At 42.9% G+C, this 27,593-nt stretch overlaps 1 protein-coding gene across 1 annotated transcript in view; it reads left to right on the forward strand.

Annotated features, from left to right (window-relative positions):
• Positions 1-205: 205 nt before the first annotated feature.
• LOC145413216 (pseudouridylate synthase 1 homolog) overlaps positions 206-27,593 on the forward strand; it is a 29,092-nt gene continuing 1,704 nt past the window's right edge. The window contains exons 1-6 of the mRNA XM_080282945.1: positions 206-372; positions 1,055-1,221; positions 3,132-3,298; positions 16,472-16,578; positions 20,615-20,715; positions 26,203-26,408. Of these exons, the coding sequence (XP_080139071.1) occupies positions 206-372; positions 1,055-1,221; positions 3,132-3,298; positions 16,472-16,578; positions 20,615-20,715; positions 26,203-26,408 (915 nt within the window). The remainder of the gene's footprint in view (positions 373-1,054; positions 1,222-3,131; positions 3,299-16,471; positions 16,579-20,614; positions 20,716-26,202; positions 26,409-27,593) is intronic.

Here is a 27,593-nt window from a genome sequence, read left to right on the forward strand (position 1 = left end):
TGGAAGGTGTCAGTGTTTGATGATGTTTACCTACTTATCTGCAGTGAAGCACCAGTTATTTCAGCTTTGATGATATCGCAGAGTTCCAAATGCCACGTTATAGGCTATGTAAATGAATCAGTATGACTGGAAGCTGGCTACTAGGCTACCTGTTGGGCAATTTTCTAAAGAATTTTTGCAGACTGTTTCATTTGCAGGTGCAAGTATGAAGCGTTCACAACCAGAAGAAACTGAAGATGCTTCTGACAACAGGAAACGTGTTCACTTGGATGATGCATCAGAGACAGATGGGGGTGATGCAGTGCGGAGGAAGCGGAGAAAATTTGCACTTCTTCTCTCATATTCTGGCAAAGGCTACTTGGGTATGCAAAGGTGAGCAGTCCCTTGGAAATGCTAGAGTGACTGGGATGAATGGGTATAATAACTCAATTTATGGGCATTAACAGGGTTATTGCTGGCTACTGCTAAGCTCAACTGATTAATACACATCATAAGACATGAGTGAGGTGTAGAGGGAGAAACTGGCAATCTTCCCAATACCCTGGTGTACTAAAGCTGAATAAGGTGGTTGTGGAATGTCAAACCAGGGAAGTTTAATAACAGAATATTATTGTGTAACTCTGTGTCAAGAAGTATGGTAACAGTATTTTCCTTTTACTTTTCCGCCTGTCTACACTGAGGCCAGAATGGACATGTTCTGATACAAATTGTGGAATCATTTAGGTTGGAATACAAACTGGAGTACTGTATACCACTTTGTATTATCTGTTCACTTTTTGAGCAAATTGTTTTTTTTACTGTCACCATCATCATGTATGGCAGTGGGAAATGGCTTTCTCAGCATATGGGAAGGCAAAATTGGATGTTCTTTCAGTCTTTATCCTTGTATCCATGGTCGGAAATAGGAGAAGTCCAACAAGATGTGTGAGAGAAGAGACGTTAAGTTGATGATGATATGGTTGAAGTTCACATATTGCTTTATGTTAGAATGTGTGCGATTACAATCTTAGTGTGATTTGGCCCTAAGACTTAAGACACGAAACTTGTTATACAGGAACCCCGGGTATCGCACAATAGAGGATGACTTGTTGACGGCTCTGCTGCACGCTGGACTCATGACAGAGGAAGGCTGTACGTGTCCTCAGATGGTCCAGTTCCAGCGAGCAGCACGTACTGACAAAGGGGTATCTGCTGCACGACAAGTAGTATCTGTCAAACTTCGTAAGTCAAGGGCCTAATTGTCTGCTCATGTTGTTGTAGTGGATATTTGCCAAGCCTAGTATGTACCAGTAGCTCACACATTTTAAGTCTGACACTGCTGCACCTGAGAAATATGTGATAACTTGATAGTTAGTGACATGGCTATGCAGTTACAGCCCAACAGTTCTCACCTTCTATCAGTAGCACTGCTCCTGTGACTCATACCGATTTGAATAGACTAATATAATACAGTAATCCCTGTACTATCCGGACACCCACTTTCCGGACTCCCTACTTACCAAACATTGTGGGCCTGGACCTTCGGAATCCAAAAAAGGCCAAAGAAAAGAAAAAAATCCCCCCAAATTCTTAATTTTTTCCCACCTGTAATTTGAAATTGCTGCACGGCGCTAAACAGCTGTTTACACCACGGCCCCTTCACCCCTTCCTTCCTCCCCCCTCCCCAGTCAGGGTTGCCATTTGATATTTTTCATTACCAAATGTGGGCCAACTAGGTATGGAAAAGTTCGTTTGGTAGTGAATCTGCATGATCCATTACCAAACAGATTTTTCATATGTATGATGATGTAGAGAATGGAGATGGTGGACTGTCTGCTATCTTTGATTAATCTGCTAGCATAGAGGGCACAACAATAAACATGCTGCTGATTATAAGGAGAGTGATTATAGTATTTCCATTTGTTATATAATTAGTGAAGAATAAATGCTTCCTTTAAGAATTTGGCAATGAAAAGTTAAATTTAGTAATGAAAATTGAGGAGTTTGGTAATGTGGCCAAGCTCAGATCTGGCAACCCTGTCCCCAGTTACTGCCTAACCTTCGTCAAGGGAAGACATTCTTCGCAATGGATGCCGAACGTGCTCGTTTTTGTGAATAAACAGTGAATAAACTGCAATACCTCGCCACTAGACCACGTGGGAATTTACAGTGTTGAGCAGTGTTAAGAAATTAGAATTTAGAGTGCAAAGGATTAAGCGTCGAGTGCAAAGTGGTGGTTGAAACTGGCGTGATGCAATTAAGAACATAATGTGCAGTGTTAAACAATTATAACTCACAGTGCAAAAATTAAGTGTAGCACAACACTGGATTACTGTATGTGCTTCAAGAGCATTTTCACAACTACCAGAGCCTTAGAGGAGGTGGCCATAGACGTGCTGTAAGTAGCTTGTACACTGCTAAGTATTTTCCATACTTCTAATTGCTCATTCTCTGGTTCCTTTTCATTTATTTCATGTTTTAAGTCCATTATTGGTGTGAATAGGGTCTTAAATAGCTTTATATAAGTGCTATGCATGTCCGGTAGGGCGTTATTTTGGTGGCTTTCAAAGTTAGGCTGGGTTAGGGTCATAAGTACCAGTCCAGCAGGAAGAGGCCCACTTTCTGGACGGGACCACTTTCCAGACATGCCTTTGGCTCTATTACATTGGATAGTGGAGGGATTACTGTACTTGGTACAATACTAGTACAGCTTAACTGTAACACATATTATGGGTTAATATGATCATGAGAAGGATAACCTCTTCAATGTGGGATGCCTCTTGTATGCCTGTCCTGATTTGAAGAAAATACTCTGGCATTAGCCAAAAAAAGCATCTGGAATAAAAGGCATCCCTGGATGGAATGGGTTACTGAAATAATTTCCAGTCCCTATAGCACAGGAATGCCATTTGTAGCAGACTAGAACTGCTGGTGTTAGCTGCATGATAAGGACCTCTCTGCACAGAAGAGGTTTAGGTCGCTACTGAAATCTCTGTACTGTATACGGGATATTTTCATGTAGCCTATTATATCAAAGTATGAAAGTACAGTATGCAGCTTTTGTATAGCTACCCATTATTGTGTTTTATTATTAAAATTGTTTAATAATATTACAAGTAGTTACTTAATATACATATTTACATACATTTCAGCTGATGACATACCAGACATGGTGTCAGCCATCAACGAACACCTGTGTAGTCAGATCCGTGTGATGGCTGTCCGTCGCACCACTAAGGGCTTCAACTCCAAGTCCTGGTGTGATTCTCGCACATACTCGTACATGTGCCCCACATTTGCATTTGCTCCTTCAGTGGAGGTACCTGTAATTCATAACAATAAATTTAAATACATAATTTTGCTATGCTCTGTGTGGGAATAAGCATATGGATTGAAAATAGCAACCAGTATTTAGTTACTTTACTCTTCAGTGGAAGTGTTGGAAGCAAAGAAGAAAGTCAAAATGGGGAAAGCCCCAGGAATTGATGGAGTGCCATCTACTCACTCGATGTAGTGCTGCTTTGGGTGCCTGCCCTTTCCTCTCTTCCTTCCTTCCTCTTATGACTTTCCTTCTTTCTTTCTTCTTCCTCCTGCCTACAGGTGACTTTACACTCCCTCCTCTGTCTTTCCTTCCCTGTTTCCTCTTCCTTCTGCCTGTGGGTGACTACACAGAGTGACAGGCCAAATGGTTTCCAGTATACCAGGACACCATTTGCTACACTGGGTGGTAACCATATAACCAAATTATGGTGGCTGGTGGTTTAGTGGGTAATTAAAGCATTCCAGTTGGATTGAACCTGTGTAGGCATTTATATCCAAGGAATGGTTGGGGTTTATTGCTCACATGTTGCCACTCAGGGATGAGTGAGGGTGATTACTTTCATCTTTTAAGACCAACTTGCCTGGCCCCGGGCTCCTACGTTCCTCATGAGGCAGCATAGGAGTGGATGATGGATGGACTCTTCAGTGGAAGTTGTGGAAGCAACGAAGAAAGTAAAAATGAGGATGCTGAAGCGTCAGGGAGAGATAGTAGTAGAATGGATGTGGAAGATGTGCAGATTGCCCTGGGAGGAAGGTAGAGCCCTAGAGGATTAGAAGTCAGGTATAATTATTCCCTTGTACAAAGGAAAAGGTTATGTCCCCATGGTTGTTCAATATATATATGGATGGGGTGATGAGGGAAGTAAAACTATGAGTAATGGAGAGAGGGATGGCACTGGTAATGAATGGTGATGGATGGAATATCTCAAATTTGTTGTATGCTGATGATGCAGTACTGCTTGCAAATACCGGACAAAAACTTGGTAGACTAGTGCAGACTTTTGGGTGATGTCTGTGAGCGTCGTACCTTGAGAGTAAACATAGAAAAGAGTAAAGTTATGGTTATTGAGAGAGAAGTTGACTCCCAGTGTGATGTTACAGTGAATGGAGAGAGACTGGAAATGGTGAGAGTTCAAATACCTGGGGACAGTGAGAGAAAGGAGAGGAAAATGTGCAAATGAAGTAGAAAGTAGAGTGACACAAAGAAGGAAAGTAGTTGGTGCTATGAAGGCTTGATAAGAAACAGAGGTGCGAGTGTTGCAGCTGCACAAGGCTTACATAAAGGAGTGTTAGTGCCAACTTTAACATATGGATGTGAAACTATGGTGTGGCATGAATATTAAAGGCCAGGAGTGAGAGCAGTGGAGATGGGATTGCTAAGGAATGTATGTGAAGTACAGAGAGTAGATAGGATATGAAATAATGTGATTCGTGAAAGATGTGGAGTGAGGAAGTCTCATTTTCCTATTCGTTTTTGGAGGCTTCAACTAGGACTGGGGTCAGTTCATTTTTGTCAATTCAGTTCAATTCCAGTTCAGAATAAAATATGAATTAATCAGTTCCAGTTCAATTCATTCGTAAAAAAAAAAAATCTTCATTTCCAGTTCAGTTCATTATGGTCAATATTTCATTCAATTAAAATGTTTTCAATTCAAAATCAATTTTAATTTATCCAGTACCATTAATCTGTTTTTAGGGTAACTCTACATTGAGTGGCAAGCCAAATGTTTTCCTGTAAACCAGGAAAGCATTTACAACGCTGGGTGGTAACCTTATAAGAAAACCAACACGTGTTCCCTTTGTGACAACAAGTTGGTTGGCGGAGGGTTAGTGCCCCTCCCTGGAAAACAACTAACTAAAAATACGAACAAGAAGCCTCGGACCAGGGCTGACCAAAAGGTGTCGACTAAGGACCAAACAAAGGACATGATACGAATAGCTACATGGAATGTAAGGGGTGCAAATGATGAGGTGAGAGAGAGAGATTGTCCAGGTGCTTGAGTGTGCCAAAGTGGATGTATGTGGATTAACTGAAACTAATTGGGGAGGTGAGAGTGTAAGAGAATGGGAGTATGGATGGGGTATATGTGCAGGAGTAGGTGATAGAGAGAGGGCAAAAGGAGTGTGTATTGTTCTGAGTAACAGATGGAAGAATATAAGAGAGTATGGATCAGTTGGCTCAAGGATTGTATGGGTAAGACTGAAAGTTGGAATACAAATGTGGGCGATTGTGTGCGTGTATGCGCCGACGCAAGATCGTGCAAGCAGAATGAGAGGAGAGTTCTGGACAAATGTGGAAGTGTTCATGGAAAAGTTTGAAAGGAATGAGAGAGTGTTTTTGATTGGAGATATGAGTGGAAAACTAGGGAATGTGAAGGTGGATGGAGCAGTTGGTGAGTGGGGTGTGCCTGCAGAGATGGATGAGAATGGCAGTGCTTTAGTGAACATTTGTGCCGGAAGGGGGTTGGTGATAGTCAATACCCTCTTCAGGCGCAAAATGATCCACAGGTATACGTGGCAAGTGACAAGAAGAGTGGATGGTGAACTGAATGAATGGAAGGTGATGATTGATTATGTATGTGTGGATAACAGGATGAGAAGGTGTATAATGGATGCATGAGTATATAGAGGTTGGGTGAGTAGACTCTTGGAACACCACTTGGTGGTGGTCAGAATTAGTGTCCAAACGAAATGGAAAAATAGAAGAAGGGAAAGACAGGAGTAAGTAGCTCATACAAGGAGGGTGGAAAGGTTACAAGAGGATGGAAAAAGGGCAGAATATAAGAGGGAAGTGGAGGAGCAATTAGGTAAATATGGATTGGAGCAGATGGGGGACGTGGAAGGTGTGTGCATGATATTCACAGAAGAAATCTGTGCAGCATGTGAGGTGGTGTGTGGGGTGAAGAGAAGACAAAAGGAGGTGCAGGGAACAGCATGGTGGAATGAAAAGGTGAGAAAGGCTGTTGCACAAAAGAAGAAAGCATATAATGAGTGGATCAGAAACGGGTGTGGAAGAAGCTGAGAGACGGAAGAGAGAGTTGTATGTAGAGAGGAAGAGAGAAGTGAAAAGATTACTAAGTGAAAGTAAGAAGAAAGTGGATGGGAATTTGGAAGGAACTTGAGTCTAAGGTGGAGGGAATGTAAGAAAATTTTCTGGAAAGAGGTAAAGAGAGTTAGACAGGGTGCCAAAGAAGTTAGTGGGGGAGTGAAAGATAAAAATGGTAGATTACTAGTGGAGAAGGAAGAAAAAGAGAGTAGATGGAGAGAACACTTTAACGAATTGTTGAACATAGAGAATGAAAGTAATGCAAGTATAAGTGGCTGGGAAATGGCTGGGAGATGGAGGGATGTGAGAAGAAAGGAAGAAATCAGTAGGATGGAAGTTGTGGAAGCGATGAAGAAAGTCAAAATGGGGAAAGCCCCAGGAATTGATGGAGTGTGTGGTGAAATGCTGAAGCAAGGGGGAGAGATTGTAGTAGAATGGATTTGCAGGATGTGCAGATTGGCCTGGGAGGAAGGTAGAGTCTCCGATGATTGGAAGTCAGGTATAATTATTCCCCTGTACAAAGGAAAAGGGGAAAAAGAAGTATGTGGTAATCACAGGGGCATTTGTCTTCTTAGTGTAATAGGAAAAGGGTATGGTAGGATACTTATTGACAGAGTTAGGGAAATAACAGAAGAATTTGTTGGAGAAGAACAGGGAGGCTTTAGGAAGGGAAGAGGTTGTGTAGATCAGATATTCATTCTTAGATCTTTAGTGGAAACGTTTCTAGAGAAGGGAAATAAGTTGTATGCAGCCTTCATGGATTTGGAGAAAGCATATGACAGGGTGGATAGACAAGGATTGTGGAAAGTATTAAAAATATATGGAGTAGGTGGGAAGCTGTTGAATGCTGTGAAGAGTATGTATAAGAGTGCTAAGGCTGCAGTGTGTGTGGATAGTGAACTGAGTGGATTTTTCTATTTGAAGGTTGGATTGAAACAGGGATGTGTCATGTCTCCATGGTTGTTCGGTTTGTATATGGATGGGTTTATAAAAGAGATACAATGTAGGGCAGTGGATGTTGGAGTGGCCCTAGTGAGAGAGGGCAGTGTTTGGAAACTCCCTGTACTGTTGTTTGCAGATGATACTGTGTTGTTAAGTGAAGACGAAAGGGAGCTGCAAGGCTTGGTGGATGAGTTCGGGAGTGTATGTAAGAAACGGAATCTAGAGGTGAATGTAGGGAAGAGTAAAGTCATGGTCTTTGAGAGAGGTGAAGTCAGTGAATGTACAGTGAGGTTGGATGAGGAGGAAATGGAAACTGTGAGTGCTTATAAGTACTTGGGTAGTGTGATGAGTAAGGATGGAAGTTTAGAGGATGAAATGCTTGAAAAGGTACAACAAAGAAGAAAGGTTGCTGGTTCCTTGAAAGCAGTGATAAGAAGAGGGAAGTGAGCATGGAAGTGTAAAAGTTACTACTTGGCAGTATTGTGATACCAACTGTAACGTATAGAAGCGAAGCTTGGACGTTGTTGGAGGGGCAGAATTCAAGATTGAGAGCCATGGAAATGAGTTATTTGGGAGGAGCATGTGGAGTCACATGAAGAGACAGATTGACAAGTGAGGAAGTGAGGGATTGTTGTGGTGTGGATGTGGATGTGATAGGAAGCATCAGTAAAAACACACTAAGGTGGTTTGGCCATGTGGAGAGGATGGAGAGTGAGAGACTAATGAGGAGAGTGTATGTGAGTGAGGTGGAGTGGGGGGAGAGGGAGGGGGAGGCCAAGGATGAGATGGAGGGATTGAGTGGAGAGGTATGTAAGAGAGGAGGGTGTGGGCTGGGAGCAGGGCAGTGAAATGGCAAGGAACAGGGCGACATGGAGGTGATTTGTTTGTGGCCACCCCTTACGGGATTAAGGCATCTGGCAATAGATAGATAGATAGAAAAGTGCTCAACCACACAAACCAATTACATTCTTTACCAGCTAAAAGTTCAAATTGTTTAATTCTTTGTATTAGTAAACAAAACAAGAATGTACTTCACATTTTTTTTTACATCAGTTCCAATTCAATTTATAATTGACCCCAGCCCTGGCTCCAACATGCTTGCATGCATCTGTCTTGGTCACCTAATGGTGGCTTTCCACGTCGCTTAATCTCTGGCAGCTTCCCTGTTCAGTTCCCCTGAGGTCACACTTAATTACCTCATCCCAGGTCTTTTTTGGTCTGCCCCTCAAAACCCCACCCCTAATGTTAATGCTTCTCACCTTCTGCACCCAGTTATCATCCCCCATCCTCTCTGCATGGCTAAACTACCACAATCCGCTTCTCTTCATCACAACACCAATACACTTCATTCCCACCCTACCTCTCAACTCTTCCTTCGTAAATCTAGTCCCCCCAGGCCTTGCACTCAGGGATGCACTGCATATCCACCTAGTCATTGTCATTTACGTATGTTTAAGCCTGTGAATATCCTCTTCCTTTACTACTCAGGTCTCACTACCATACAGCATTACACTCCTAATTCATGCTGCATACACAGATCCCTTAGCATGTGGGGACAGCCCTCTCAATGTCAGGAGAGGCAACAGCTCCCTGAACTCCTGAACTTCTTCTGACCGCTCCTCACCCTAGCCACAGAGCCCTACCTCCAGCACATAGCATGTCTCCCAAATAAAACTCTTTCACACACTGAAGAGACTCACCAGTAAGTTCAATCCTTTCATGCCTGACGATCCCCACCTGCTCTCCTTGACACACCACACACATAAAATCAGCATTATCTCGCAGTCTGCCTCTAATACCACTACATCTCTTATGCACCCACTTATCACAAAAGATGCACAAGATAGAATTACTTCCCACACCCTTGTGGCGGATTGCACATGGCCACCCTCCCTCTTCTTTGACGGTACTGCCACCAACCCTAGATATCAGCACTTTTGTTTTTTTGTTTTGTTTTTTCTGTGAACACCAGCATCGAAGAGAGTGCACCGAGATGGTATGGTCATGTGGAGATAATGGATAACAATAGCGTGGCGATAAAGGTATACCTGAGCAAATTTCAAGGAGGAAGGAGGCGAGGTAGGCCAAGGAGAAGATGGAGGGATATGATGGGTGAGTGTGAGGAAGAGAGGTATGGAAATTGGTGAGGCCAGGGGACTGACAAGAGATCGGGCTGGCTGGATGAATGTCGTGAGAAGAAGTGCATGATCAGGGATTTGGCACCCCTTTTTAACATGACAGCGTCCAGACTGGCTCAATCGGATACGTTTATGTGAAGCTACAGAATGTGTTGAATGTTTTTGGTGTGTCAGATTAAGCCGGGATTCTTGGGGCTTGAATGATGAGTCAGTGGAAGTGTGGCCCATTGGACCGGGTAAACTTTGGCTGTCTTGACGTTGCTACTCCTCACCCTGCTCTTGGGTGGGAAAGGAGGTCTGGATGATGATGATGATGATGGCAAAGGAAGAGAGGAAAAAGAAGTGTGTGGTAATGGTAGGGACATTTGTCTTCTTAGTGTAACAGGAAAATTATATGGTAAGATACTTATTGACAGAGTAAGGGAAATAACAAAGGAAATAGTTACAGAAGAACAGGGAAGTTTTAGGAAGGGAAGAGGTTGTGTAGATCAGATATTCATTCTTAGGTTTTCAGTGGAAAAATTTCTAGAGAAGGGAAGGAAGTTGTATGCATCCTTCATGGATTTGGGGAAAGCATATGACCGGATGGATAGGTGAGGATTGTGGAAAGTATTCAGAGCATGTGAAGTAAATGGGAAGTTGTTGAATGCTGTGAAGAGTATGTATGAGGGTGCTAAGGCTGCAGTGCATGGACAGTGAACTGAGTGAATTTTTCTGTATGAAGGTTGGACCGAAACAGGGATGTGTCATGTCTCCAAGGTTGTTCAATCTGTATATGGATAGGATCATAAAAGAGATACAAGGTAGGGCAGTGGATGTTGGAGTGACCCTAATGAGAAAGGGCAGTGTTTGGAAACTCCCTGTGCTGTTGTTTTCAGATGATAACTGTGTTGTGTATTGAAGACGAAGGGAAGCTGCAAGGCTTGATGAATGAGTCTGGGAATGTGCGTAAGAATTGGAATCTAAAGGTGAATGTAGGGAAGAGAAAAGTTATGGTCTTCAAGAGGAATTAAGTCAGTGAATGTACAGTGAGGTTGGATGAGAAGGAAAATGGAAAATATGAGTGCATTTAAGTACTTGGGTTGTGTGATGAGTAAGGATGGAAGTTTAGAGGGTGAAGTGCTTGAAAAGGGACAACAAGGAAGAAAGGTTGCTGGTTCTTTGAAAGCAGTGATAAAAAACAGGGAAATGAACATGGAAGTAAGGAAAAGTTGCTGCATGACAGTATTGTGATACCAGTTCTGACATATGGAAGTGAACCTTGGACCTTGTTGGAGGGAAACAAGCCTAGAGTGAGGGCAGTGGAAATTAGTTATTTAAAAGCAGCATGTGGAGTCACATGGAGAGACAGACTGACAAATGAGGAAGTGAAGCAGTGTTGTCGTGTGGATGTGGATGTGATAGAAAGCAATAGGAGAAATACGTTGAGGTGACCTGGCCATACGGAGAGGACAGAGAGCGAGAGACTGAAGAGGAAAGTGTGAGTGAGGAGGAGGGGGGGGGAGAGGGAGGGGGAGGCCAAGGATGAGATGGAGAGGAGAGGTACGGTATATGAGAAAGGAGGGTGTGAGCTGGGAGCTGGGCAGTGAAATGGCAGGGGACAGGGCAACATGGGGACAATTTGTTTGTGGCCACCCTTTATGGTTTGAAGGCATCTGGCAATAGATAGATAGATAGACCCTTCAGTGCTTGCTTTTTTCTTCTGCTACCTAGTGGCGGACTTCTGGGGGGAGGCGTGGCGGGGGTTCCGCCAGCATAGATCGTGGGTCCAGGGCGAGATGGGGCTCGGGCCTGTGCTAGAGGGTACAGGGCATTGCGGTTCCCAGGCTGCCACTTCCGCCCAATAGAGAGGGGCCCGAACCTGGGAGTAGCGCCCCAGGAGGCTGCCCTATTAGTGGGTGTATAATGGCGGGATAGTTGCAGTGCCAAGACACGCTTGGAGGGTGTCCCTGCAGCTGTCCTGGCAGGGTGCCCCGAGGCCACTACCACAGCCACTGGTAAGCTGGTGGGCTAGGGGTCCCAGATCCATTGCCTGGACCTGGGACTGTGCAGTGAGTGGGACCTGTGCTGTGTCTGTCCCCCTTTATTAATACTGAAGATGACAAAACAAAATAAGTTTCAAAGCAAGCCTGAGGACAGTAAATCACCCATGGGGATGAGGGTGGGTTCATGGAATGTGGGAAGTTTGAGGGGAAGAGCAGGGGAAGTCGTTGAGGCATTCAGTAGGAGGTGGGTGGATGTGGCGTGTTTGCAGGAAGTCCGGTACAGGGGTGGATCAGCCAGAAAGATTGTTGGGAAGGACTGTTGCTATAAGTTGTTTTGGCTGGGGGGGACAGACGGATATGGAGGTGTTGGTGTGATGGTTGCGGAGAAATGGGTGGAATATGTTATGAATGTTTTGAGAGTAAGCGATAGGATATTGGTAGTGAAAATTCTGTTGGGAAGAAAGATAGCTGCGATTATATTGGCATATGCTCCACAGGCAGGATTGGATGAAGCAGAGAAAGATAGATTTTGGGATGATTTAATACGTGTAGTGGGTGGTATGCGGGATAATGAGATAGTGATTTTGGGAGGGGACTTAAATGGTCATGTAGGTGAAGCAGCACAAGGTTATGAAGGAGTGCATGGGGGATGTGCATATGGTCTAAGGAATGCAGAAGGGGAAAGGATACTCGAGTTTGGGGAGGCAACGGACATGATTGTGTGCAACACATATTTTAGGAAAAGAGACAGTAGGTTAATTACGTATGAGTCTGGGGGAAATAGCAGTCAGATTGATTATTTTCTGGTTAGGAGGGCCTATAGGAGGTTAGTGAGGGATGTTAAAGTTATAGGAAGTGAGGAGTGTGTGCAGCAGCACAAACTATTGATTTGTGATATGGTGCTTAAAGAACAAGTGATGAAAAAGAGGACTTTTGTACCTAGGACGAAAATATGGAAGCTGAAAAACCAAGTAGTAAGGGATGCCTTCTATAGCGAGTTGAGGAGAGTGGTGGCTGAACAGGGAGCTGTAAACAGAGGTGTTAATGAACAGTACAGAGCCCTCAAGAACAATTTCTTGAGAGTTACTGATGTAACATGCGGCTGGACAAGAGGACCACCAAGACATAAAGTAACTTGGTGGTGGGATGAGGGTGTAGAAGCTGCAATTAAGGAGAAAAGAAGGCTTTTCCGGGAATGGAAGAAGGGTGGAAGCAAAGAGGAATATTTGGCTGCCAAGCGCAGGGCTAGAAGAGAGGTATACAGGGCAAAGTCTGAGTCACAGAGACAATTACTTGATAACCTAAATCATGGGGAAAGGAAAAATATATTTAGGGTGGCAGGTCAGGTGAAGAGGGATAATCGGGATATCATAGGTGAGCAGTGTGTGAAGAATGATGAAGGAAGGGTAGTGGTGAACAGTGAGGATATTAAAGATGCAATATAACCGGTTGTTGAATGAGGAGTTTGAGTGGGACAGGGAAGGTTTGGAGCCAGCAGATCCAGTGTCTGGCCCTTGGCCTTTGATTGATACTGCTACTGAGTGAGGCAATAGGCAGGATGAGGGTGGGGAAGGCAGCAGGTGTGTCTGGGTTGACTGCCGAAATGTTGAAGGCCTAAGGTGATATAGGGGTGAGTTTAGTCACTGACCTGATAAATAGGATTATTTATGAGTGTGTTGTCCCAGATGATTGGCTGAAGACTGTAATTGTAAATGTGTATAAAGGGAAGGGTGATGCCCTGGAAAGAGGAAATTATAGAGGTATGAAGCTTTTAGATCAGATAATGAAGGTAATGGAGAGAGTTTTAGAAGGTATGATTAGAGAAAGAGTGAATATTGATGAGATGCAGTTTGGGTTTATGCCAGGTAGGGGAACCACTGATGCCATATTCATTGTTCAACAGCTTCAGGAAAAATATATTGGTAGGAGAAGGGATCTTTATTTTGTTTTTGTTGATTTGGAAAAGGCCTTTGACAGAGTCCCTAGAGAGGTGGTGAAGTGGGCGATGAGAAAGCTTGGCTTGGAGGAGTGGCTGGTTAGGGTGGTTATGGCCATGTATGTGGGTGCTCACACCCAGGTGAAAGTGAATGGAGATTTGAGTGATGAGTTTTCCGTGAATGTTGGTGTGCATCAGGGGTCAGTCTTGAGTCCCATGTTGTTTATCATGGTACTTGAAGCCCTTTCACGTGACTTTAGAAACGGACTCCCGTGGGGGTTGTTGTATGCTGATGATTTGGTGTTGATTGCGGAGAATGAAAGGGAGGTGGAGGAAAGGTTTAGGAAGTGGAGAGATGGTATGGGGCAAAAGGGTTTAAGGGTAAATGCAGATAAAACAAAAGTGATGATATCTAGGGTTGGTGGCGGTACTGTCAAAGACGAGGGAGAGTGGCCATGTGCAGTTTGCCACAAGGGCGTGGGAAGTAATTCCATCTTGTGTGGTGTGTGTGATAAATGGGTGCATAAGAGATGTAGTGGTATCAGAGGTAGACTGCGAGATAATGCTGATTTTATGTGTACGGCGTGCCGGGGTGAGCAGGTGGAGATTGTCAGACGTGAAAGGATTGAACTTGCTGGTGAATCTCTTGAGTGTGTGGAAGAGTTTTGTTATTTGGGAGACATGTCGTGTGCTGGAGGTGGGGCTGGAGCTAGCTCTGTGGCTAGGGTGAGAAGTGGTTGGAAGAAGTTCAGGGAGCTCTTGTCTCTCCTGACATTGAGAGGGCTCTCCCTACGTGCTAAGGGGTCTTTGTATGCAGCATGTGTTAGGAATGTAATGCTGTATGGCAGTGAGACCTGGGCAGTGAAGGAGGAAGACATTCGCCAGCTCAGACGTACAGAAATGACAATGATTAGGTGGATGTGCAGTGCGTCCCTGCGTCCAAGGCCTGGAGGGGCTGGGTTTACAATGGAAGAGTTGAGAGGTAGGATGGGACTGGAGTGTATTGGTGTTGTGATGAGGAGAGGTAGATTGAGGTGGTTTGGACATGTGGAGAGGATGGGGGATGATAATTGGGTGAGGAAGGTGAGAAGTGTTAATATTGGGGGTGGGGTTATGAGGGGCAGACCGAGAAAGACATGGGACGAGGTCATTAAGTGTGACCTTAGGGTTAAGGGACTGAACAGGGAGGCTGCAATGGATCGTGCAGCATGGAGAGCCGCCATTAGGTGACCAAGGCCGACACATGCAAGCATGTTGGAGCCTTTAAAAAACGAAAACTCATACTACAAATAGTTCTCATCCTGCATTATCTGTAAATTTCTTATGAAAATGCTGGCCTTGCAGTTAGTATGCACTTCTTGAAACATGGTCATTCCAGCTCAGAGTATGAGCACAGTGAGCACAGTACTGTCATTTTTTTCTCCACTACCACAGCTTGGCTCCATTAGCTATTTTATTCATTCACACAGTACTGTACTCAGATCCTGCTGCACATTTCATCCACAGTCACAATTTGGCTACACTATTTTGTGCTCTTTTTACTCTTAACCATCCATCCATCCATCATCCAATCCTACATTGCCCCATGAGGAGCGTAGGAGCCCAGGGCTAGGCAGTTGGTCCCAACATTTAAGATGAGAGTGACCAGCCTCGTTCATCCCTGAGTGGCATTACATGAGCAATCAACCCCAACCATCCCTTGGATATAAACCTTCACCGGCTCAATCCGACTGAAGCGCAATAATTACCCACTAAACCACCAGGCACCAAAATTTGGTTATGTGGTTACCACCCAGCATAGTAAATGGTTTCCTGGTGCACAGGAAACCATTTGGCTTGTCTCTCAGTGTAGAGTCACCCACAGGCTGAAGGAAGTGGAAAGAATAAAGGAAAGAAAGACAGAAGAGGGAGTGTAAAGTCACCCATAGGCAGAAGGACAAGGAAAGAATGAAGGAAAGAAAGACAGAAGAGAATGGAAGGAAAGAAGGATGGAGAGGAATGGGCAGACACTTGGCTTAAAATTGCCATTTCTCCATCTTGAATGTTGAGCTGTAGCAATAAATTAACACTAGAATATGATACTAGTTACAATGAAGTGCTACATAAAGGACGTGGAGCTGTAACATTGTCTTTTTCTGCTACTCAGCTACATGAAACACGCTTCAGAAGTACGAAATCTAGGCCAAGTTGAGGTAAAAGGATATAGTATATCTGTGTATGGAGGCCTACTAACTAGGGATGTGCATTTCGGTCCGAGTAATACCCAGTTTACTTGGTTCTTGTGTTTGAGTGAGTACTACTTAGTTTACTCGGTTCTTGCAATTCAATTGCTTGATCAATTTAATCCCTAAAAAAAGGCAAAATAGACCTTCAAAGAATTCATTAATGTTACAATAATGTTAAATAATTTTTCTTTTGTCTTCTGAAATCTTCCATGTTCACCTTATATTTTATGAATACTTGAAAACAGTGTTGCAATAGCCAGGTATCCTGTATGAAAGTTTAAAATTCTTAGAATATCATGAGCTTGAATTTTCTGCATTTTAAGACTCTTTACAGCTTCAGAAAACTAAGTTCTGTTCAGTGTATATTTACTATATTTTGATATGAGAATTTTGATTTAAGAGTAGATTTTCATCACAAAATAGTTTTAATAAATTGAATTTGCTTATCACTGCAAGATTTCTTTTCCTGATTAAAGGCATTGCATTCTTGGTCGAAATGAATATGTTTTGTATTGATAAATTTGAAATTTCTTATCTTTGGCAAGCCTTTGGCTTCCCTAGCCTCCTGCTTATCAGATTGCTATCCACCCCCCTTCGCCCAGCTATCCCTACACTTTTCTCATTTCTGTTTTTCACCTGAGTGAAAAGTAATCATTCGGTACTCGGTTTTGAAGAGTAATCAATACCGAATTACTCGGTTTGCAGAAAGTATGTACTCGGTTTGCCCATCGCTACTACTAACCCAAACTTGACTTCCACCTCGCCTAGATGCTGTAGTACATTTTATTCATTTGGCACAGTATGGATGATGATGATGATGATGGGTCCTATTGCAAATTTTTTTCTATTCAGCCATTGCTTGACTCATTTTGATTCAGTTTGTACTGCTCATTTTCCAGATGACAAACAGCAGCTACCGCATCACTCAAGACGTCCTTGATCAGCTGAGAACCATATTGAAACTTTATAAAGGAACTCATAACTTTCACAACTTCACAGCCAGAAAGTAAGTGTGCTTCTCTTGGTATTGAAAGTGATTTATGGACGCATCACAAGCTGGATGATGAGATATACTTCACCCCTAGGCAGATACTATTGCTGATATCCCAAGTAACTTGTCATTTTCATGAATAATTAGGTAATATATGAATCCTGAGAAGAGAGAGTGAGGTACACTTATGATTGCTAATCTCTGACCAGAGACACATGGTGGGCAGAGTTATGACCGCACACAAGCCGCACATTTGAACATAGCCTCTGCACTACTGGACAGAGCAAAGAACTGTAACCAGGTGTTCTGAAGCATTCTACTCCTCATATCTCTTATATTACCATATTTTTATGGTTTCTCTTCCATAACATAGTAATCTGCGTTTATTGACGGGCCGACATTTCTTGAATCAGTCTGCAGTTTGGCAATTTCCAAGAAGTAAATAAACATGTGCCACTATATGTGGGTATTGGCATATATACTGTAATAATCATTTATGAATTAACGGCATTAACCCATGGCACCTGAGTGTCATGTATAGATGACCAGCTGGAGACTTCCGGGTAGCATGTACAGTACAGCTACCTCAAATTGACTTAGGACCTCCCTCCACAAGGTATTAAAAACACAGAAATCATAGTATATCACAATGTTTGTTCATGAAATGCCATTCATTAATATGAAATCATGTTTCCCTTGTTTTTCAGGACCAGTTGGATGTGTTTTGGCATGGAATCACTTAGATCTCTAAAGTAATCTAAGGACATTTCTTTGCACCAACCATTTGTCAGTTCAGTCTTGAGGTTGTCCACATTGGGTGTCTTCTTCTCTGCCATGATTTTCTTCAACTTTGCCCAGCATTTTTCTATCGGATTTAGATCCGGACTGTTGCCAGGCCAGTCGAGGACCTCAATCCGATTATCCTGAAGCCATTTTGTCACCTTTCTTGACTTGTGACATGGAGCTGAATCGTGCATGAAAAAGTCGCACCCAAGAATACCAAAAAAGTTTAACAAATGTTTCAGAACCTGAATGTACCAGCCACAATTCATCATCAAGTTCTTAGGAAGAAAGTAGAGGCCTCCCCTTCCCATTTCACCTGAGAAACACCCCCATACCATTACTGATTGAGGGTGCTTAACCCCTAAAGTACACAATTCGCTTAGCAGGTCTGTCCCTCCTGCCGCAAAACAGGGTCAGATTTTTTACTTTCACCGAGGTAAAAATTTTTCTTCCATATATCAAGAGACTGAATTTACACACCTGAAAATATATGTTTCAGCCAGACTGACCAAATAGTTATCGCACAATCGCCCGTCAAAGATGCAAAAAAGTTACCGATCCCCCTTGGGTGAATATAGAAAATGTACAGAAAATGCATTATTTAAGGTAAATAATTATATATACACAATTAAAAATTCCCTTTATAGTTGGTAGGACAAGCTGTCAGTGTGGCATACGCCCACAGCAACAAAACAAACCAGGCGAAAAGTGGAGGTGGAGTGTGTATGGCTGAAGAGGGGAGGAGGATGGAAGGATAGGGGAGGAGGGAGGGAGAGGGGAGAAGGGTTGCTATGCACTCACACCACTGTAGGGGGTATTTTGGGGTATGGTTGGTTGGGAGGGGACAATGTGGAGATGACACAGTGGGGCCGAGGGAGGTAAAGTGACGGTGGAGGGGGCGGTTCCTTCTCCCCCACCTTAGCGGGCCAATCACGCCATACCACCCCAGACACTCAAGCTCTCATTGGTCTGATCCCATATACGTTACCAAAGTGGCGAAATTACCCTCCCCCAGTTTTTTGTGTGTCTTTAGCCGTCGTGCGGGATTGGCTGGTGTGTAAAACACAAACGCATGATCGTGTGGCATTGGTCTTGAGGGGATAACAGTTGGCACCGTGTAAGCAGGGTCATATCGACTACAGGAGGCAGGGCGACGAACCTTGGCAGAATGCATCTGGAACACTTGAACTGTGCTTTCATCGGAAAACATAACTTTTCTCCACTCATCCGATGTCCAGTGTGCATACTTCTTGGCAAACTGAATGCGCTGCTTCTTCATGCAGTCAGTGAGAAGTGGTTTCTTGGCTGCAGTGCGACTTGGCAAACCCAGCTCCTTCTGCAAGGGGTGTTGGATAGTTCGAATTGAGACGTCTTGTAACAGCTGGGGACGCATTCTCTTCAATTCTGCTGCTGTCAGTCGAGGATTCTTGATTACTTCCCTCTTCAGATGCATATCTGTACCTCTGGATGTCGTCCTTTTCTTTCCACCACCATGCTTGTGCTCTGGTACGACATCAGGTGGCAGGTGCGCACTGCGGCAAGAATCTTCATGACGGTTGACTTTGCGCGTCCAGTATGTTCACAGATCATATTGATAGGGACATTATCCTACCTCCATGCAATGATACGGATCCTTGCATCCCTTGAGCAGTACTTTCCAGGCATGACAACTCGACTCTAGGAAAATAACAGGGCAAACAGTAATGCATACGAAAAAAGGGGGAGGTGCAAGCTCGGAGCAATGGGAACATATACAGTACTGTCATTCTCGCTTCTGGGCAAGCATTGACGTACCGAGTGTTTCACCACTTCCCGCCAACACCAGAGGGGTTGCAAGTTACTTCTTGCCCAAAAAATTCACTTGGTAGAGGTGGAAACACAAATCAAAGACAGACAACTCTCCCATAGCAATTCTGTGTGTAGGTCCTAAGTCAATTTGTGGTGGGTGTATATATGATCTAGTGTTTCGTGGCACTGTTTGATTATTTCGCAGGTAATTACCACTACAGGCAAATACTGACAACCTTCCTGCATGCATCCCAGTCATGCTCCAGTTACCTGCTTACCTCCATCATGAACAGACCTAGGCAAAAAGTTTTCCCTGTGTCCGGTGAGATGTCAGCCAGCCTGCCTCAAGGTCACTGCCGTAGTGACCTCACTCCCCTGCTCACACCACCACACACTCACACCACACTTCTCAAAGCCTACACGAAAATAGTGTTTGTGGTTGATTGTGGTATTCTGAAAGTGTTTTTTTCTTTACTGTGGAGTGCTAGTATAAGTCTTACTTGTGCCACACATATGGACACAGCCACAAAAAACACAAAAAGTTATCCCACTTCCAGAGGCTTCCTCTCTGACTCTACACACTACCAGGACAATCTGAGGCCATCAGCTTGAAGTCGAAGGATTGGTGAGGATCATGACACTTAGTTTTATTTATTTTTGGCCAAGTATTAGCTGAGATATGGTTAAAAAAAAAAAAAAAAAAAGTGATTTTCCAGAAATCCCCGGCTGGGGGAAGGGTCGGTGAAAATAAACTCCAGACGCCATGGGTTAATTGGCATACATTTTGAGCAGAGGGAGCACACTGCTAAGACCGCATCAGAATAACTGGATGGTAACGGGGCTTGTTATCACTAGAAAAAAACATTTAGTTCAAAGTAGCAAGTAATGGTAAATTTTTAGCAATGATATATTATCCTGACCCTGCCATAGGGTTGGAAAGGAGATCTGGATGATGATGATGATATAACTATTATAAAGCATACTTACTTAGAATATGTCATGTGGATGCTGGCTTCTGTGGTAGTCGTGGATATTTCTCCTCTATCACCTATCAGCAGCTCGGATAAAGGCTCGCCTCAAGAAATTGGTCAGTGAAATAATAAACAGATTAATATAACAAAGTATGAATATCAGATAGCATCATGCACTCATTATACACTAAAAATAACAGCTATGACCAACTTTCATGTCTGTGTCTTAAAATGCTTATATATTACTTGAAAAAGTAAAATAATATGTGAAGTGAAAGTGTTTTAGTGATGCTTAGAAAATTGTTCAATGAAGCATTAAACCTTTCTGGGATGATGGTTGAGCATGTCTGATTGTGTAGCCTATGCCTGGCCAGGACTTTGGCAAACTCTTTGGTCAGAGATTGGTAATCATGAGTGTACATACTATTAGTACTGTCACTGAATAATGAGATTTTCAGTGGAGAGTTAAACAGTATAAATTTCGTAAAATACTCCTGATGTTTTTTCAGAAAACCAGAGGATGCCAGTGCTAATCGGTACATAATGGACATTGACTGTGGAAATCCATTTGAGCGTGAAGGATTTGAATGGATTATCATAAAGATAAAAGGTACGTTACACTTTGAGTTACTTATGTAATAACTCTTAATTATCAACAGACAAGTAGAGATTTTTAAAATACCATACCATAATTAAGTCGCTATATACAGTATGTACAGGTAATCCCTTAATTCACGGGAACTTTTTTCACGATTTTGGTTATCCATGAATTTTTCATACAATAAGTAAAACAAAATTATAGAATTCAAATAATTTTAATATACGAGAAATAAATAAAATCTAAAAATGCCTACCTGCTGCCCGTGTGCATACATGTGTGTGTGGGGGGGGGGAGGTCGGTTTACCACGCACCACACAGTCAGTTTGAATCCGATGGTTGAACCGTATGTGACTCGCGAATCATTATTTGTGGCTTATTTTTCTGCCTTCCAGTGATTGCTTGCCTTGTTTGCCAATATGAGGCCTAAGCATAGTGCTAGTGATGCATGTGGTAACACACCAAAACAGACTCGTAAAGTGATGTTGCTGACAGAGAGTGTTAAAGTGTTGGACAAACTTAGGGAAGGAATGTGGGCGACAATTCGCCGTCAGTACGATTCCCCATCATTTATTTACATACCAGTTTATTTAGCAAGTACAATACAATAGTTTTTTACTTATATGAGTTTTAAAATCCCCCTGAAAATTAGTTAATAACATTAATTAATGAATAATAAGTATATTTATAGAATGACGGGGAATCGTCCAGGGTGCGAATTGTCCTGACGAGGAATCGTCCATGTTTTGATGGTGAATTGTCTCGGAACCGCATGTTTGGGGTGAATGAGTCAACCGTTTGTACAATAAAGAAGGCAGAACGTAGCATATGGGAGGCAGTGAGGGCTAGTGCACCAGACTGTGCTAAAGTGTCTCCACCTACGCCTGTGAATTGTCTCGGAACTGTATGTTTGGGGTGAATGAGTCAACTGTTCGTACAATAAAGAAGGCAGAATTTAGCATACGGGAGGCAATGAGGGCTAGTGCACCAGACTACTGAAGTGTCTCCACCTACGCCTACGCTTGTCAGCTTTCAGTGTTAAATTTCTTACAGTTTTGTTGTTTTTCATACCGTATGCTAGTTTATAAGGTGTATGTAGTGCATAAACAGTATTATTCTGATGTGATATACTTAATACACATACATAATTACGTGCACACATGGGCAGAACGTATACGCGAATTTACCACATACGTGAAGGGTCTAGGAACATAACCCTCACATGAATTAAGGGATTACTGTACTTGTACTACCATGAGAGTGAAAGTGAAGTGCTGCGACAAATAAAATAACCAGCAATACAACCATTCATTGTTAAGGGACTTGGCCACATACACAGAACTGAAGCTGAAGATGAACTTCTTATTTTTCATGCGGATTTTTATCTGCACTGATTCTCTAGCAGTTTTAATTAATCCTGCTTCATAAAACTATTCATGCGCAGAGATAGTAGAAACTCGAGAAAAGACTACTGAATAAAGATCTTTCCTCCAGTGAACGAATTTCTGATTTCATAATCCTTGTGTTCATTTTATTTCTTAAGTTTTCTGTCTTAAAACCATTGTGTGAAAATCCCGTCTTGGTTGAATGATGCTATCAGGTATTCAGCAAGGTAAATAAAAACGATATGTGCCAAATAAGTTCTTAAATCCTTCTTGCTGGTATCAGTGATGATGGCAAGTTGGATGTTTTTAAATTGTAAATCTATTACTCTGGACACAGATAGTCCTTATTAAAAATAAGGGCTGTTTTTTGTTAAATATCATCTTTTCCCATACAGTTGGTCCAGCACTGTAAGCTACAGGGATGGTAAGTGGCAAATCAGCTTTATAGGTGATGGATATATATATATTTTTTTAATCTCATCTTAAATATCAGGACCAACTTGCCTAGCCCTGGGCTCCTATGCTCCTCATGGGCCAATGTAGGATTGGATGATGGATGGATGGACGTAAGGTTCATTTGTCTTTTGTGCTGAATGAAATTTGTATAGTACTGTTTATCAATTATGTCACAATGTTTGTAATTGTGAAGGTGGAAATGTCTCAAACACTGGTGAAATCTTTGAGTGGCATTTCTGAGAAGCAGAAGACCAGATTATTATTATTATAATGTAGTGCTACTCGTGGGTGCCTGCCCTTTCCTCTTTTCCATCCTTCCTTTTCTGTCTTTCTCTTCTTCATTCTTTCCTCCTCCTTCTGTCTACAGTTGACTCTACATTGAGTGACAAGCCTACCATTTACTATGCTGGGTGGTAACCATATACCCAAATTATGGCACCTGGTGGTTTAGATGGTAATTAAGGTGCTCCAGTCAGATTAAGCTTGTGCAGGTTTATATCCCAGGGATTGCTGGGGTTTATTGCTCACATAATGCTCCTTCTGTCTACGGGTAACTCTACACTGAGTGACAAGCCTACCATTTGGTATGCTGGGTGGTAACCATATAGCCACATTATGGTGCCTGGTGGTTTAGTGGGTATTTAAGGCGCTCCAGTCGGATTGAGGTGGTACAGGTTTATATCCCAGGGGTGGTTTGAGTTTATTGCACACGTAATGCCACGCAGGGATGAGTGAGGCTGGTCACTCTCATCTTAGATGTCAGGACCAACTTGCCTAGTCCTGGGCTCTTATGCTCCGCATGGGTCAACACTGGATTAGATGATGATTATTATCATCATCATCATCATCATCCGAACATCCTTTCCCACCGCATGGCAGGGTGAGGAGTACCAGTGTCAAGACAGCTCAAGTTTGCCCAGTCCAATGGCCCATGCTTCCATGCAATCATCACTCAAGCCCCCAGAATCCTGGCTCTATCTGATATGCCAAAAACTTTCACCACATTCTGTAGCTTCACAAAAACATATCCAATAGAATCAGTCTGAATGCTGTCACATTAAAAAGGGGTGCCCAATCCCTGATCATACACTTCTCACAACATTCATCAAGCTAGCTCGATCTCTTGTTAGTCCCCTAGCCTCACTGACTTCCATACCTCTCTTCCTAACACACTCATCCACCATATCCCTCCATCTTCTTGGTTCACCTTGCCTCTTCCCTCCTTCAAATTTGCTCAGATATACCTTTTTCACTGCTCTGTTGTTCTCCATTCTCTCCACATGACCACACCATCTCAGTACACTCTCTTCGATTCTGGTGCCCACAGACTTCCTCACTCTGCATCTTTCAAGACTCACGTTATTTTGTATCCTATCAACTCTCTGTACTCCACATACATTCCTCAGCAGTCCCACCTCCACTGCTCCCACTCTTGACTTTTCATTTTCATGCCACACCATAGTCTCACATCCATATGTTAAAGCTGACACTAACACTCCTTCATGTAAGCCTCGTGCAGCTTCAACACTCAAGTCTCTGTTTCTTATCAAGGCCTTCATAGCACCAGCTACTTTCCTTCCATGTGTCACTATACTTCTCACTTCTTTTGCATATTTTCCTCTCGTTTCTATCACTGTACCTAGGTATTTGAACTTTCTCACCAATTCTAGTCTCTCTCCATTCACTGCAACATCACACTGGGAGTCACCTTGTCTCTGTTACAGTATACTGTAATTTATTATTACTATTATTCCATCCATCCATCCGTCATCCAATCCTATGTTGCCCCATGAGGAGTGGAGGAGCCTGGGGTTAGGCAAATTGATCCTGACATTTAAGATGAGTGACCAGCCTCGCTAATCTCTAAGTGGCATTACGTGAGCATTAAAACCCAACCATCCCTTGGATATAAACTACACAGGCTCAATCTGATTGGAGCACCTTAATTTCCCACTAAACCAGAGGCACCATAATTTGGTTATATGGCTGCCACCCAGCATAGTAAATGGTTTCCTGACATACAGGAAACTATCTGGCTGTCACTCAGTGTAGAGTCACCCACAGGCAGAAGGAAGGGATTATTATTATTATTATTGTTGCTGTTTGCTGATGATACAGTACTGTTGAGTGAAGATGAATGGGAGTTGCAAGGTCTGGTGAATGAATTTGGGACAGTGTGTAGGAGGAGGAATCTGAAAGTTAATGTAAACAAAAGTAAAGTTATGGTGTTTGAGAGGAATGAAGTCACAGAGTGTGCAGTGAGGCTGGATGGTGAGGATATGGAGAATGTGAGTGCATTCAAGTACTTGGGTAGTGTGATGAGTAATGATGGAACTTTGGGGGATGAAGTGCGTGAAAGGGTACAGCAGGGAAGGAAGGTTGTTGGTACACTGAAAGTAGTGATGAGAAATAGGGAGGTGAGTATGGAAGTTAAGAAGTCACTGCATGATAGTATTTTGATCCCTACCCTGACGTATGGAAGCGAGGCATGGACCTTGCAAGAGGGGAACAAGTCAAGAGTGAGAGCAGTGGAAATGAGTTACTTGAGAGGAGCATGTGGAGTGACGTGGAGGGACAGGTTGACGAATGAAGAAGTGAAGAAACGCTGTGGGGTGGATGTGGATGTGGTTGAGAAGATTAGGAGAAATACACTGAGGTGGTTTGGACATGTGAAGAGAATGGAGACTGAAAGACTGACTAAGAGGGTGTATGTAGGTGAGGTGGAGGGGGGAAGAGGGAGAGGTAGACCGAGGATGAGGTGGAGGGATGGAGTTGAGAGGTATATGAGGGAGGGGGGGGTGTGTTGGGGGGAGGGTAGTCAAATGGTGGGTGACAGAGCGACTTGGAGGCGTTTTGTCTGCAGCCGCCCTTTGCGGGATGAGGGCGTTGGGCTATAGATAGATAGATAGATTATTATTATTCATCCATCCATCCATCCATCCATCCATCATCCAATCCTACATTGCCCCATGAGGAGCGTAGGAGCCCGGGGCTAGGCAGTTGGTCCCGACATTTAAGATAAGAGTGACCAGCCTCACTCATCCCTGAGTGGCATTACATGAGCAATCAACCCCAACCACCCCTTGGGTATACTGTAAACCTTCACTGGCTCAATCCGATTGGAGCGCAATAATTACCCACTAAACCACCAGGCACCAAAATTTGGTTATGTGGTTACCACCCAGCGTAGTAAATGGTTTCCTGGTGTACAGGAAACCATTTGGCTTGTCACTCAGTGTAGAGTCACCCACAGGCAGAATGAAGAAGAAAGAAAGAAAGACAGAAGAGGAAGTGTAAAGTCACCCATAGGCAGAAGGACAAGGAAAGAATGAAGGAAAGAAAGATAGAAGAGGATGGAAGGAAAGAAGGATGAAGGAAAGGACAGACACCCGACAGCAGCACTACACTGAGTGAGTGGATGGTTAGCGCCCCCACCTACCACTGATTATTATTATTATTATTATTAGTGGTGGTGGTGGTAGTAGTAGTGGTTGTAGTAGTAGCAGCAGTGGTAGTAGTAGTAGTAGTAGTAGTATATTATTATTACAGTACAATTTACAATAACAGAAAAGCTAGTGCCAGATTATTTTATTCAGCACAGTGAATAAAGCGAGTGTTAATTCCTTTACAGCATAATTAACTCTTTTTATCTTTCTAGGGCAGAGCTTCATGATGCACCAGATCCGGAAGATGGTTGGTCTTGTTATGGCAGTGTGCCAAGGACTGGTGGGAGCTGATGCAATAAGGCGGGCGTGGGGGCAGCAGAGGCTTGATATCCCCATCGCCCCTGGCCTCGGACTGGTGCTGGAGGAGCCTCACTATGACAAGTACAACAAGAGATTTGGCTCAGATGGTCTTCATGAGGTGAATATAGCATGCCCTAACCTGATGAAGATTTATAACTCCATTCATTATGGTCAGACTGGAGGGATGATTTGACTATAGTATTTTTCCCTCTAACCTGGCCTATAATTGCTGTTTCCCCATCTTGAATGCTCAACCGTAGCAACAGATTATGGTCTGATAAATCTAAACTGGTGGCTAGGTTGGGGCGCAAAGCTCTATACAGTGTTGCCATGTTTTCCATATGTGCGATCCCCCTCCCCCTCTCTCTCTCTTTCTCCTGGGGGGAGATGTGCATCAGCCTGGGGAATTTTGTTTCTTTTATGAGTGACTGTTATAAACTTATGTTTTCATTTCTTTATTTTGTTTTTATTAAATCTAATTATACTTAAAAATATTTATTATTGGGGGCTGGTTGAGCTGCCATCCTGTATGAGTCAAGGACACAAAGGAAAGTGAACCAAGTCGCTCTGGCCGGGTGAGACTGGGAAGGTGTGAGTGTTGCCGCTCAGGAGGGTTTAATATATTATTATTTTTTTGTTTACTAAGAAATTGGTATATTTTTACTTATATTCCTGCGCATTATCCTATAATCATAATTGTGACATTATTACCCACCCCAGAAATATGGTAAAAGCCAATAAAAGTTCCTACTTTTTTTTTTAGCAACACTGTAAAATATTTATGCCACGTTTCTATATTGCCGTATAAATATTTTACGTATAATAAGTTTACAGTTCATTCATATGTTATAATACACACGTTAACATTGTATTCATATGTGTTTATCATATTTGTTCTGCCCTTTACATATATAACAGCTGTTTCACATCGCGAATTTGGGAAACATAGCAGCACTGTACAGAGGTTCGCGCCACACCCTAGCTGCCAGTTTAGATTTGTCAGACAATAGTACCAGAATATGGTGCTTGTCATGAAGAAGTGCTGCGGAAAGGATGTTGACCTAGAGTAATGTATCTGCTGCTGAACTACATGAAATTAGCTGCAAATGATGAAAATATGGGTAAATTTTCAGATATGTCACCTCTTTTTCTACTCTCTTTCATTTGCTGACTAATGTTTCTAAGCTATGGAAGCTTTGTATGTTCCTCAGTTCATATATGATGCTTTTTTATGATTCCTCAAGGAGGAAAGTGACATAAACTGCCATAAATGCAAAGGATACACAGTGGAATAGTGGTTGTA

This window comes from Coenobita brevimanus, chromosome 95, assembly GCF_032717465.1.
Source record: "Coenobita brevimanus isolate Jiangsu-jjx chromosome 95, ASM3271746v2, whole genome shotgun sequence".
Classification (NCBI taxonomy): domain Eukaryota; kingdom Metazoa; phylum Arthropoda; class Malacostraca; order Decapoda; family Coenobitidae; genus Coenobita; species Coenobita brevimanus.